Source organism: Meles meles, chromosome 19 (genome assembly GCF_922984935.1).
Source record: "Meles meles chromosome 19, mMelMel3.1 paternal haplotype, whole genome shotgun sequence".
In the NCBI taxonomy this organism is placed as follows: domain Eukaryota; kingdom Metazoa; phylum Chordata; class Mammalia; order Carnivora; family Mustelidae; genus Meles; species Meles meles.
The window spans coordinates 16,277,187-16,290,020 of record NC_060084.1 but is presented as its reverse complement, the minus strand read 5'-3'; the positions used below and the strand labels follow the sequence as shown (position 1 = coordinate 16,290,020).

The window sequence follows — 12,834 nt, the reverse complement described above, 5'->3', positions numbered from 1 at the left end:
ACTAATCAGGTAGCTTCTCTATTTTAAATGTCTCTGCAGACTGTAGTCAGCTTTTAACTTCTGGACCAGCTACCTTGCCAGATCAGTTGATGGCCATAAGTCAGCCAGGCCAACCCCAGAATGAGGGCCAGCCACCTGTGACAACACTTCTTTCTCAGCAAATGCCAGAAAATTCTTCACTAGCATCCTCCATAAATGCCAACCAGAACATTGAAAAGATTGATTTGCTTGTTTCATTGCAAAACCAAGGGAACAACTTGACTGGCACCTTTTAACTGGATGAGTAAGTATTGCATTTTGGCTTTTTTTTTATTGAAAAGCATAGATAAATTGTATTATTCTGATATAAACTGTATCAGATTTGGGTTTAAGTAATAATACTTTTTAGACCCTACTCTTTTGAAATACAACTTTCTCACAAGATAGTACTTTTTTTTTAAATTTTTATTTATTTATTTGATAAAGAAATCACAAGTAGGCAGAGAGGCAGGCAGAAAGAGAGGGTGAAGCAGGCTCCCAGCTGAGCAGAGAGCCCGATGTGGGGCTCAATCCCAGGACCCCAAGATCATGACCTGAGCCAAAGGCAGAGCCTTAAGCTACTGAGCCACCCAGGTCCCAAGATGGCACTTTTTTTGATCTGCATAAGTTACTCTGAATGATAGCTCGTAGTTGTATTGTTAGAACTAGGCTGTCCTTCTGGTGCTAAGTTTCTTTGCCATGGAATGACAGAATATCCAACGAACATCCAACAAATGTACTATATATTGAATATAATTACATCTCATTTCTCCCTTCCTCAAGAAATACAGAGTTAGAAAAGTCTGTGGATGTATAAATATGATGGAGTATCATTTATAGTACTATAATATACTTTGGGGACATCCAGGGTAATGGGAAATTTCTAAATGATTTCACTCCCTAGTGAGTTACATTCAACTTCTCCTTCTTTTTTAGAAATTCCATGAAGAAAATTCTGATTCCAAGATGTCCTGAGATCATGTGATTCCATGAGGATTTTTGAACTGTTACTTTAAAAACAAAACAAAGTATGAAAAACTGTGATTGAGTAAATGGGTAGATTCTACTCTTACTGCAAAAGAGCACATCAGTGCTGCCTGTTGCAGTGATTAGCCACCATTGGTAACATCTTCATATTTTATATTCCTAATAACAGTGATGACTGAGAATCTATTTGAGTTTCCAGCTGACAGAATTAATTGTTGCTATTTTCCTAGGCACTGTTTCTTTAAAAGTACAGTTTAAATCCAAAAGCTGGACTGCTCAGTTATTATTGCTATTAGAAAGTAATTCATAATGTCATGTTTACTTTCGTTTTTTCATTTTTCATATTTTATTTCCTGCATTGTTTTAGTCAAGTAATGGCTTTTAAAAAAGGAAAGTTCAAATAGTAACTAAAACTAAGGCTGTGATTTTTCAATATAAAAAGCACAGCTATTGGCCAAAGCGAAGGAATCTTTTTTCAGCTTTTATGGAGAAACTGAAGGGGTAACATTCTGATAAGTAAGCTGTATTAAGAGCTCTACACAGATAAGAGGCTTCTTTATCACAAAGGCAGACAACACACAAACCGAATGCTATTGATTTTATTTTTCAGGGAGTTGTTAATTCTCTGTGTTTCTCTTAAAGGGTTTAGCCATACTGTGCATAGAATAATAATTATCTTGCTCTATCAAAAAATGAAGGGGATAATGTGTGGTAAATTATGTTCTGATATCCTCCTACAGCAGTTAAAACTGACATAGCAATTTGAGTCTGCTTTCTTCTTATCCCAGTCGTGGACCGATGTTCCCTTTTTATATTCATTTATATTCTTCTCCCCCTCTTCTTCACTTTTTTTAAGACAATTAGTAATATACTGTTAGCTTTGTGACCCTGTAACAACTTAAAGGAAAAGGCCACTTTGGTGTGGGGTAACCCAGCAACTCCTGCAGCACAGGTGGGGCAGGGGGCTACCCTTTCAGGAATGAGGGGAGCTGATTCCTGAGAAACAAACAATGCATTTTTTTCCATGAACGGTGCTGTTCTGAAGTCTTCAAATTTTCCCTCTAATAGGAAACAGTGTACATTTTAATTAAAAAAAAAAAGGCAAACTAAAATTTCTTGAAACATCACTTCTCCCTGAACTGCAGTGAGTGTAATTCACTTGTCACCTCAGTGCTTTATGGTTTGAAGTGGTCACTTATCTGATGGTTCCCACAAGCCTTGGGCTTTACAGGGTCATATCATTGACTTAAATTGAAGAACTAACTTGTGTTACATCTATAGAGAGCAAAATTACACACTCCAGAATTTGCAGTTGTAGCATTAGTTATACAGTTCTGGGTGTTCTTGCCACCCATGGGATGCCCACTTCTCTTCTCACTACAACCTGTTGTCTGGACACATGCTTATGTCTTTTTTTCCTTTTGGCATGTAGAAAGCTGTTAATACAGTTTAAGGCCAAATTGTGTGTGGCTTCTATATGTAGATAAGATGTTTTGGTATTCATGTCCGTTTCATTTATTTTTTAAGTGTACAAAAAAATAGCCTGTTAATTGTTTGTTGAAGGCTACTTTTCTGTTTTTAATTTTTTTCTATCCTATACATTTAGTTGACCTTTATGGAATTGTGGTGTTGGTTTTGTTTATACAGCCAGAATTTTTTCCCCTTTTTTGTGGTCTTCCTTAGTTCTTTGAATGTGCTCTTCTAATTTGTTTTTTCTCTTTGTCCTTGTATATTCTTTCCTCCACCCCCAACCCTTTCTTTCTTTCTCTCTCTGATTGAGAGGCATTGAATTACGTTTTCAGTAGTACAGGCTTCTTGCCGATATGAAGGGAACTTTTCAGAAAGAGACCTACTCTGGGTCATTTACTTTTGAATACAGTTTTCAATCGTTCAAGTTTTGGATGGTTTATATCTAATGTGTGTTTCATTTTTTTGGAAAGCTATATTTTGTATTTAGGAAATGGTATACTATTTTGCTATTTGTACTGAGTGAGTACATTGGCATAAATATAGAAATTTATATATATACATATATATAAACTATTCTTTTTTTGCCACACATTTTTGTGGTTAAATTTGTGAGTTTGTCTGATGTTCTACCACAACGTGGCGTCTGATAACAGTGAGGGGGGGGGGGTTTGTTATGTCTTTATTGAGTATTTAAGTATCTTTTGAAATAAATGACCTGTTCATCTGTGGCCATTCCATCAGGCAGTTCCTTGATGTTATTAGTGGGCTAAAGGCAGCTTACTGTGTGTTTGCTGGATCTTTCACTCAGCAAAATGTTAAGAGTAAGGAAACCCATCTAGGCAGTTATGTCAAATGGTGTTTCACAAGAATGAGCCATTCAGTCCTTGCTCACTATATATTTAATATTTTATTGTTGTTGTTGTTGTTAATTGGCTTTCTGTATTCTATGCCTTTTATTTATAATGACACTAAAAAAAAATCCCATGTTTGTAATTTTAATAACATTTTCCCCATCTTGTAATATCCAGAGCTACTTTATAAATTCTCTGAACCAAAAGCATTTTCCTCAATATATCATCTCTCCCCACCCCGTCAGGAAAAATTACCCAATATAGTTCAGGTTATAAGAGGGACAGCCACACAATCCAGTGCTTCAGTTTTAAAATGTAAAACTCTAATTGCAGAGTTATAAAGAGGTAGCTTACCCAGCAGGTAGAAAAATAAGAAATAGAAGTAAAATACTGTAAGTTTATTTCTGAGTTTTCTGACTTTTTTTCTAAGAGATTACACAGGAGACTCAGGAAGTCTATTTGTTCACCAAGTTCCAATTAAAATGTTTGTTAACACTGCTCTGTGGATGAAGTGGTGGCAAGAAGACTGGCTTGTGTGCTGACTTCTGTTCTGTTGTTTAGCAAGAGGCTTATCATTGTAAAATGCTGATTGCCAATGCCAAGTCACCAGGGACCAATTTTCTGTTTAATAGTATCTAAGTTTAGAACAGAACATACACCTGAACTGTATAGTGGCTTGATTGGATGGAGGCAGAAAACCCTATTTTTATTTTCATAAATTTTGTGGTTATTTATACAAGGGCTGTGCTATGCTACCATATTCTTATTCAATAATGATAAAATTTTTTTAACATTGTTTAATGTTCCTTACCCCTAAAGGTCAATGTTAAGTACAGCATTCTGAATATTTGGTTTCAAAAAGCATCTCTCTTCTTACTGAAGAGTTAGCTCAGTGGTCAGTGGTTGATACTTGTGCTAATAATACAATTTCCAGATTACTGTTACAAATGGGAGAGATTCCAGGGCTAGCAAAGGCCTTGGAAGCAACAATTTATTAAATTTATTTATGGCAGAAGGACCTAAATAAACTATAAACCTTGTTTATTCCTTTATATTGTTACATTCAACTGCTCTTGCTTTTAGCAGCTCACCTTAATGCTTGGAGCTTATCTGTGTGTGTGGGTGTGTGCGTGCGTGCGTGTGTGTGTGTGTGTTGTTCCTTATTGTCATTCCATTATATATCCACACCAACATGGGAGAAGATAAGTAGAAGTCATATTTGCTTCAGAGCTTTATCATGTTACCTTTGTAATTAGAGTATTGTGCTGTTATTTAGTGCAAATCTGTTTTTACCAGTCTCCCTAGAACAGGTTTTTGAAAGGCCTTATTATAAAAGCAGAATTAGTGAAAGATCTTCCTTCCTTTTCTTTTTTTGTAATATTGTACATTCTGTAGTTGAGAATTTCATTATAGTACATTTCTTGTCCATCACAACTTCAGTTAATCTGCCTAGGAAAAATAATGTCAAAGGAAATGAGAGAGAAGTTATATCTGAACCCACCTAGAACTAAGATAATAATCCTTTTGAACAATTAATTTTAATTCTAATACCTGTTTCCTAGTTGATTTTTTTCTAATTATTTAAAAATTATATGAGGCCTGTTAGCTTTACTCTGCTTCATGACCACAGGCTTCATCCCTACTCAGTGCAGCCATATTGTATCTGCACAGCTTTGGTTATAAGGAGGGACTCCATGAAGACAGAAACTATATAGTTTGGCAGCTTTATTAGAAAAATAGCACAGAGTTCATGCACTAGTAAGTTAGGTTAGTAGAATCTCATAACATATTAAAAAGAGGTTTTCTCCTCTGCTTATTTATGTCACTGAAACTAAATCATGGACATAATGTTTATGATGCAGAATGCAGTAAATATCAGAGTAACATAGTGTCACTTGTGAATTGTCCCAGTGCTCTAATTACTTCTTTAATCCCATTTTTTCCATGCCATTCTAGCCTCATTTATTAATAAAATTCTATTTTTACTCCACTTCCAGGAAATTTTTTTAAATTAATACTTTATATCTAAATCAAATGCTTATGGAAAAAGTGCCTTTTTACCATGATAGTGCCCCTTTCTTATATTTTCATTTTTCACTATTGCCAAAAACAAATACACAAATGATTTCATAGCCCCAACTTCAATTTTTCCATTTAGTTATTCTTTTCTCCATTTTTCGATCACTGTAGAAAACAACTTCATAAATTTCTCCCTCTGGCCTAAGAGTAACAGAGAAGATACATTGCTAGAATTGTTCCTTTGAGGAATGGTAAGTAATAAATTATAGAATTATACTGTTTCAGCTTTATATAAATTATCTAAATTTATCTTCATCTTGATCAACTAATGATAGGTCTTACCTGAATGCTAATGAAAATTTTATTATCTTAGAGACTCCATGTACACAAATGATTGTAGTTAAATTTCAGGAAGGAAGTATTTAAAGCATCTTCTCTGATCTTACTCAGATGGATGAAAATAAATCACTACACATAGTTTAGGTAAAAGCTGGTTACATCAACTTTTCTAAATAGATAAGGCCATGTAATTCTTCGTAGTGCACCTTTTTCCTGTTAGAACCTTCATAATCTTTATGAAAAATTATGTTAAAGGAAATAGAAATCCCTCTAGAACTAAGATAATGATTCCTTTCAACAGAATACAGTTGAATTAAGTGTCCCTCTGGTTTTTGTTAATTTTGCCTCTGTTCTAGCTCCTTATTGCAGTGGTGGTACCTAACGAGAGGGCAGGATAACAGTAGCTTTGGGATAGAGCTGCTTTCCCCATGTGAGTATTTCTTTGACTTAGTGGCTCTGAAGACTGCAAACCTTTATGCAATATTCTTAATACCCAAAAGATATTATGCACTTTAGTCATTCCAAAGAAGTCAAGAATGCTGTATAGTGATGATTCTTAATGAATACATCTTAATTCTTTATGTCCCTTTTTATTTTGGATAGCCAGCTTGGTATAAGTATTATGTGAATATTTTCTAAAATGACTGTTTAGTAGTACTTAAGACTTTGAAATGTAATTGACTATATGAGGAAATGATTACACTTCAGCAAATCATTTTAGAAATATTAAATGTTCAGCTTGCTAATCTATATGTTTGAGACTTAATTAAAACCAGGTCTCTTCCAGTATATTTTGTGTCATGTTTATAAGAACCTTGTAGTATAGAGTTTTCTACATAAACAGTATAAACCAGTGGTTTTCAAAGTATGGTCCTCAGCCCACCAGCCAACATCAGTATCACTTGGGAACTAGTTAGAAATGCAAATCTTGGGCCCTGTCACAGACCGATTGAATCAGAAACTCTTGCATGGGACCTAGCATTCTGTGTTTTAACAAGCCCTCCAGTTGATTTTGATGTATGCTCATTGGAAAACCACTGGGGTAAATGTTATACAGTAAGATCTAGAAAGGTTCCCTCCTAGTCATACAAATAGTTATATATTGTTCTTTATATAAATTCAGCTTAACCTGGTTATCCATAATCATTTATTGGCAATGATAATTTATTCTCAGTACTGCCTATAGAAATATAGTATGTTTTATGTACATAAACAGTTTAGTTCTTGATAATTCAGTTAACTTAGTTTGGCATTCTACTACCATTTACTAAAAAGTTTACATTAAATGACTGATTTAAATATATAGGTGCAATCTTCTATATTTCTTTTAATTGTTATGATATTTAAGTAGCTAAAATAATTGACGGGTGCTAAAGTCTCCTGTTTATCCATGAAATGGGTACATTGTGGGCAGTGATAATATAAGCTTTCTTTTCATTGCCTCTTACTTTACCAGCAGACCATAATTTTGGTCTGGCTAGACCAACTCTCAGAATATCATTCCTTGTATTTATATTTGTATCTGAGATATTAAACAAGATGGCTGGCCAGGTCAACAAAGCACCTTATTTAATTTCTTTTTTATTAAATAGATAAAACTTATTTAAAAGTAGCTTGGTTTGTATGAGAACTGATGCAGTAGAGATATAGCTATTCTTGGAACTTACGCTTCAGACAAGCATTATTTACTAAAATAAATATTGGACAAGACAGTGCATTATATAATCTGGGCATTTCTCCTTTCTCAATTGTATGCCTCTGGTAAATATAAAGTAACAAGATAAGTAGGTTTATCCTGTCATTTTAATCTCCATGTGTATTCAGTACCTCCATAATTGCTGTAATCTTCCTTCCACTGTTTACAAATCACCCAATTAATTAACTCACGGAAGAAAAATGCACATTCAAAATAAAAATAATTGTATACTCACCTTATAAATATCACCACTGCTGTCTTTGCTTAATACTAGCAGTGGAAATATAAGTGGCTTACTCTACAAACCTTGGTGCTGGCAATACATAGGCAAACTGTGGGGAGATGCTCTAGGTACATTCCTTCTTTCTTATTCCCTTTCCCCTCTACCCCACTTTATTGCATAATATATTCCTATATCCAAAGAATTCTACCACAATTCTATTTGATTCCAACTTGTAATCTCTCTTCTAAAAGACCTGTGTTTAACCATATCATCATTGCTCTCTTTTTCTCCCCCAGAAGTAATTTGGTTTGAAATAGTTTATAGGGGTTGCTTCTTATTTTAGCTAATGAACCTCAGGACACACACACACACACACACACACACACACACACACACACCCCATCTCAGATGTTTGAGTGTGGCTTTGGAATCAGACTAATGTGTCCAATAAAGAACTGTCCTGCACTGAAGTGTTTATGACTTTAGTAGGTACAAACTGATTCCAGTGACATTGAGCTAATTTCTTTTGAGCTAATGAATGTATCTGCTCACCTTGCTCCCTTCTAATTGATAAGCTCCAAGTAGTGGCTACTTTTTTTGGTCAAATTTTACTGAGTTTTATGCGCTTCTTTTACTTAGTCTTTTAATTAACATAGTGCAGATATTTCATGAACCTGTTCTCAAGTGCTTTAGCTACCATTCTGCCATTTAAATTTTTTACTTTTGTTTTATTTTGCTTGAGCACACTGGTCAACCACTGAACTGCCTTCTTCCATTGTCCTGCAATGATATAAGGATTACATTTTTGTGTATATGGCTTTCATAGTTGGGATTTCAGAGCACTGACACCAGATATTTTCAGTTTGTTCTGTGGGGGAATTTCATTTGCATCTATGTTTTTAGCTATCTGTGATAACTTGTTAAATATTAAAAAGATATTTTGCTTCTATTGGAACATTTGTATACTCGCAACTATATTTCTGTAAACAGCTGCAGTCAAAAATAAAACATTGAAAGTTTTCATTTTGCAGTGGGTAACTGTCTTTTTTCCTCAAACTTTGTGAATGAATTCATATCCATGATTGTCAGTTTTGAGCAACATGAGTATGTGGCTGAAGTTATAAAATCATTTGGAAAAGGTAAGAAATGCAGATCTATTTTTGAGCATTTACTTTGTGCCTAGTAGTTTTGCCAGCAACGTACAAAGTGACTTAGCGTGGTAACAGATCATGTACCACAGAGGTAATTTTGCTAAAAATGAAATCTCCCCAGCCCTCAGTCAAAAATCCAGAGGCAATAATCTCTTTTTGTCGTTCTTCTGTCAGTTATTTCCAAATATATAAATTGGTGTTTACCAAAATGTGGTGTATATATAACATACCACTAGCAGTATTTGAAATGAAAAAAATAATCCATGTGCACCTACTAGACTATGGAGAAATGTAATTGATACTGAACACAAATACAGATGATACATAGATATCAGTATGATATATAAATAAAAATATGATATATAAATAAAAAATACATGAAACTTCAGAAGTAGTACTTTAAATCATATGTTTATACCTTCTTATCAAATACAGACTGTGTCTGTTGATTCTATGAAAGTGACTGAATTTTCAACATACCCAGATGTATATAAACACAAATTGTCTTTTTAGGAGACTGTATGTATTTCAATAATGCTACCATTGTTCTAAATGTGTTTAAAAGTTTTGGCATTTATTGACTTCAGCAGCACTGGAAAGGATTGATAACGAAATTCAGTAAGTATAAATATCAAAAAGGGTGGCAGATGGGTTAGATGGGTAATGGGTATCAAGGAGAGCACTTGTTATGATGGGCACTGGGTGTTGTATGTAAGTTAGGAATCACTGAATTCTACTCCATAAACCAATATTGCACTGTATGTTAGTGACCTAAAATTTTTTTTTTTTTTAAAGATTTTATTTATTTATTTGACAGAGAGAGATCACAAGTAGGCAGAGAGGCAGGCAGAGAGAGTGAGAAGGAAGCAGGCTCCCTGCCAAGCAGAGAGCCCGATGCGGGACTCGATCCCAGGATCCCGAGACCATGACCTGAGCCGAAGGCAGCGGCTTAAACCACTGAGCCACCCAGGCGCCCCGTGACCTAAAATTTTAATTAAAAAATTTTTTTGAAGTAAAAATAATAAAAGGGTAAAAAAAAAAAAAAACTTGGGTCCAAAACTTGCCTGTGTGGGCAAAAAGACTGATCTGAAGTTGAGACTTTTAAGTGGCTGCCAGAAAAGCTGATGCAGTGCTAGGTTACATAATTTGTTACAGTGTCCTGAATAGGGGAGATGGTTGTCCTGCTTTACTCTAAGCTACTAAGAGTACTACTATGTCATGTTTTAAGGAGCAAACACATTCTTAGCAGCCATATAATCAGGCCTGTAAGAGAAATGGGACATCATTTATGCCTGCTCAGGACACAACAGGGACTCTAGAAGTATAAAAGCAGCTACAGTTTCTCAACAGCAACGCTTAATGGTCTTGTTCTAAGAGGAAGTATTGAGGGGCGCCTGGTTGGCTCAGTCAGTTATGCATCTCCCTTCAGCTCAGGTCTTGATCCCAGTGTCCTGGGATTGAGTCCAGCATCAGGCTCCTTGCTCAGCAGGCAGCCTGTTTTTCCTTCTGCCTCTGCCTGCCACTCCCCTGCTTGTGCTTGTCCTCTCTCTCTGACAAATAAGTAAAAAGTCATTAAAAAAAAAAAAGTATTGGGGCGCCTGGGTGGCTCAGTGGGTTAAAGCCTCTGCCTTCGGCTCAGGTCATGATCCTGGGGTCCTGGGATCGAGCCCCGCATCAGGCTCTCTGCTCAGCAGGGAGCCTGCTTCCTCCTCTCTCTCTGCCTGCCTGTCTGCCTACTTGTGATCTCTGTCTGTCAAATAAAATCTTTAAAAAAAAAAAGTATTGGTAGCTACTCTTGTGCTCTCTTTCATGGTGCCATTGTCCCTGCTTCAGCTGAGGCAGTACAGTGTAGTACTTAAAAGCAGAGGCTCTTGAGTTTGCCCACCTCAGTGGCGTTCTGGCTCCTGCACATGTTATTTAACCTCTCCATTCCACCATCTCCTTACTTATAAAGCAGAAACAAAAATAAAACCCTTTTCTTAGAGTTATTGCAAGAATGAAGTAAATTAATCCATGTAAATACTACTTAGTTCCTGGCACACGTTAAGTACCTAATGAGTGTTAACCTTGTTTTAGTATTACTAGTCCTGATACTACTTAGCTATTCTGCCCTTGTTTGCTAGATCCCAGATCCTTTTGTGCCCCCTTGTTTTTTTAATCAAAGACATGTTCCTTTAATTGTCGTCTTTCTCCAGCATCAAAATCTTTTCTGAGTCATTCCTACTGGCAATAAATTTGCTGTAATTTCCTTTATCTCTTAAAAAAATAACTTTTTGACTACACAACTCCATACATAAAGTTTCCACTTCCTCTCCTTCCATTCTTTCTTGAACCCACTCCGATCAGGCTTTCATGAAACCACTCTCCTGAAATATCTCTTGTCAAAATCACCAGAATAGCCTCCACCTAGCCATATCCAAAGGTCCATTCTCAGACCTATCCTACTTGGCTTATGAGTAGTATTTGACACACCCGATCACTCCCTCTTTGAAACACTTTCTTCTCTCAACTTTCAGGACCCTGCAACTCCGATCTCCCGCTCTGCTGGCTACTTTCTTTCATACTCATTTTCTTGACCTCCTAACACTGGAGAGCCCTAGAGGTCAATCATCAGATCTCTTCTCTATTGCAGTGGTAATCTCATCCTTGACACTGCATTATATACTATCTCTATGTTGAAGATTTCCATATGTATGCCTCCAATCATAACTTCTCCCCAAAGTCCACGTACCTGTTACCATCCATCTCAAACATAGAATGCCTGAAGTCAAATTCTGATTTCACCCCTCCTGACCCCAACTTCTGCCCCCAATATGCTTTCCAGATTCTTGATCATCTTAGCAAATGGAGTTTCCATTCTTTTAGTTGCTTAAGCTAAAATACCTTTGAGGTTTTTATTTGACCCAGATACGATCCTTTATCAAATACTGTTACGCCAACCTTTGAGATATATTGAACCTTATAAATATGTCTTCTACTTGACACCTCTGTTGCCCAAAGCATTTATTAAGTAGATTGTCACACTGTCCCATAAGCACAAGCCATGCTTCTATCACTCTTATACTTGATTCCTCCCTACCAGCCAGCATTAAACGTGAGTCTCATTACAGCTCTGCCCAAAACTCTCCAGCCACTCTCTATTCTTATATACTTACAGAGCTCATAAGGCTCTGTATGAGCTGATCTCAGCTACGTGTCTCACCTAGGCCACTCCTCCTTTCTCTGCTGTAGTCACATGAATGTCCATCCTCTCTCTTCCTCACACTGTACATGCTCCTGCCTCAGATATGTGCATTCTGTCATCACTGCGGCCTAGAGTGCCTGCCTTCACGCATCTGCATCTCACTCTCTCACTTTATCAGGTCTTTGCTCAAACGTAGCCTTATCGAGGTCTTTATAAAACAAAACTACTCATATCCCATCTCTCTCTTAGCCTGCTCTTTCTTCCTAGCATGAGGTACTTGGTTTTGTTCATTGCTGTGCTCCCAGTGCCTAGACGACTACCTAGCCCAGTGACTAGATAAATCAGAATAAATCAGGCAAATCACAATAAATACTGCTGCCCCTAGGCATGTGTTTACTAAATTCTATTTTTTTCTGGATTTCTTTAACATTCTTACCTGGATCTCTCTAAATGTCCTGTAGATTCCCTGCAAGGATCTTAATAGGTTGTTCCATTACCATTCAGTATGAAACAGCCCTGTTGAGAGAGCTCTCAAGTCGTATAGGCTTCTGGCCATTTGTTTTTAGATTTTATTTTTAAGGAATGCTCTCTACCCAACATAGGGTTGGAACTCAAAACTCTGAGATCAAGAGCTGCATCTCAGACTGAGCCAGCCAGGCACATGGGACCATAATTTCTTCTTGCATGCTCTGATCGCATCTTCCCTAGTAGATTCCACTTTTGCCTATATGCCTCTATCAGTAGCTTCACTGAAACCAGTGAGTGGGTCTGTTTGTAGAAATGGGTTTTATTTATTTCACTGGGAACTTTCAGAAATTTATACAAAATTGCAGTGAGGATGAAGGTAACAAGAAAGTATTTTTCAAACTGAAGCACCTAACTATATGCCATTGTGT

The 12,834-nt window shown here is 36.4% G+C and overlaps 1 protein-coding gene across 3 annotated transcripts in view; it reads left to right on the top strand.

The window, feature by feature from the left end:
* The window catches only part of NFAT5 (nuclear factor of activated T cells 5), a 116,880-nt gene extending 108,254 nt beyond the window's left edge, over nt 1-8,626 (top strand). For all 3 annotated transcript variants that reach the window (XM_045989606.1, XM_045989605.1, XM_045989607.1), the window contains 2 exons: nt 40-283; nt 955-8,626. In XM_045989606.1, the coding sequence (XP_045845562.1) occupies nt 40-275 (236 nt within the window). In that variant the 3' untranslated portion in view covers nt 276-283; nt 955-8,626. The remainder of the gene's footprint in view (nt 1-39; nt 284-954) is intronic.
* The last annotated feature ends 4,208 nt before the right edge of the window (nt 8,627-12,834 follow it).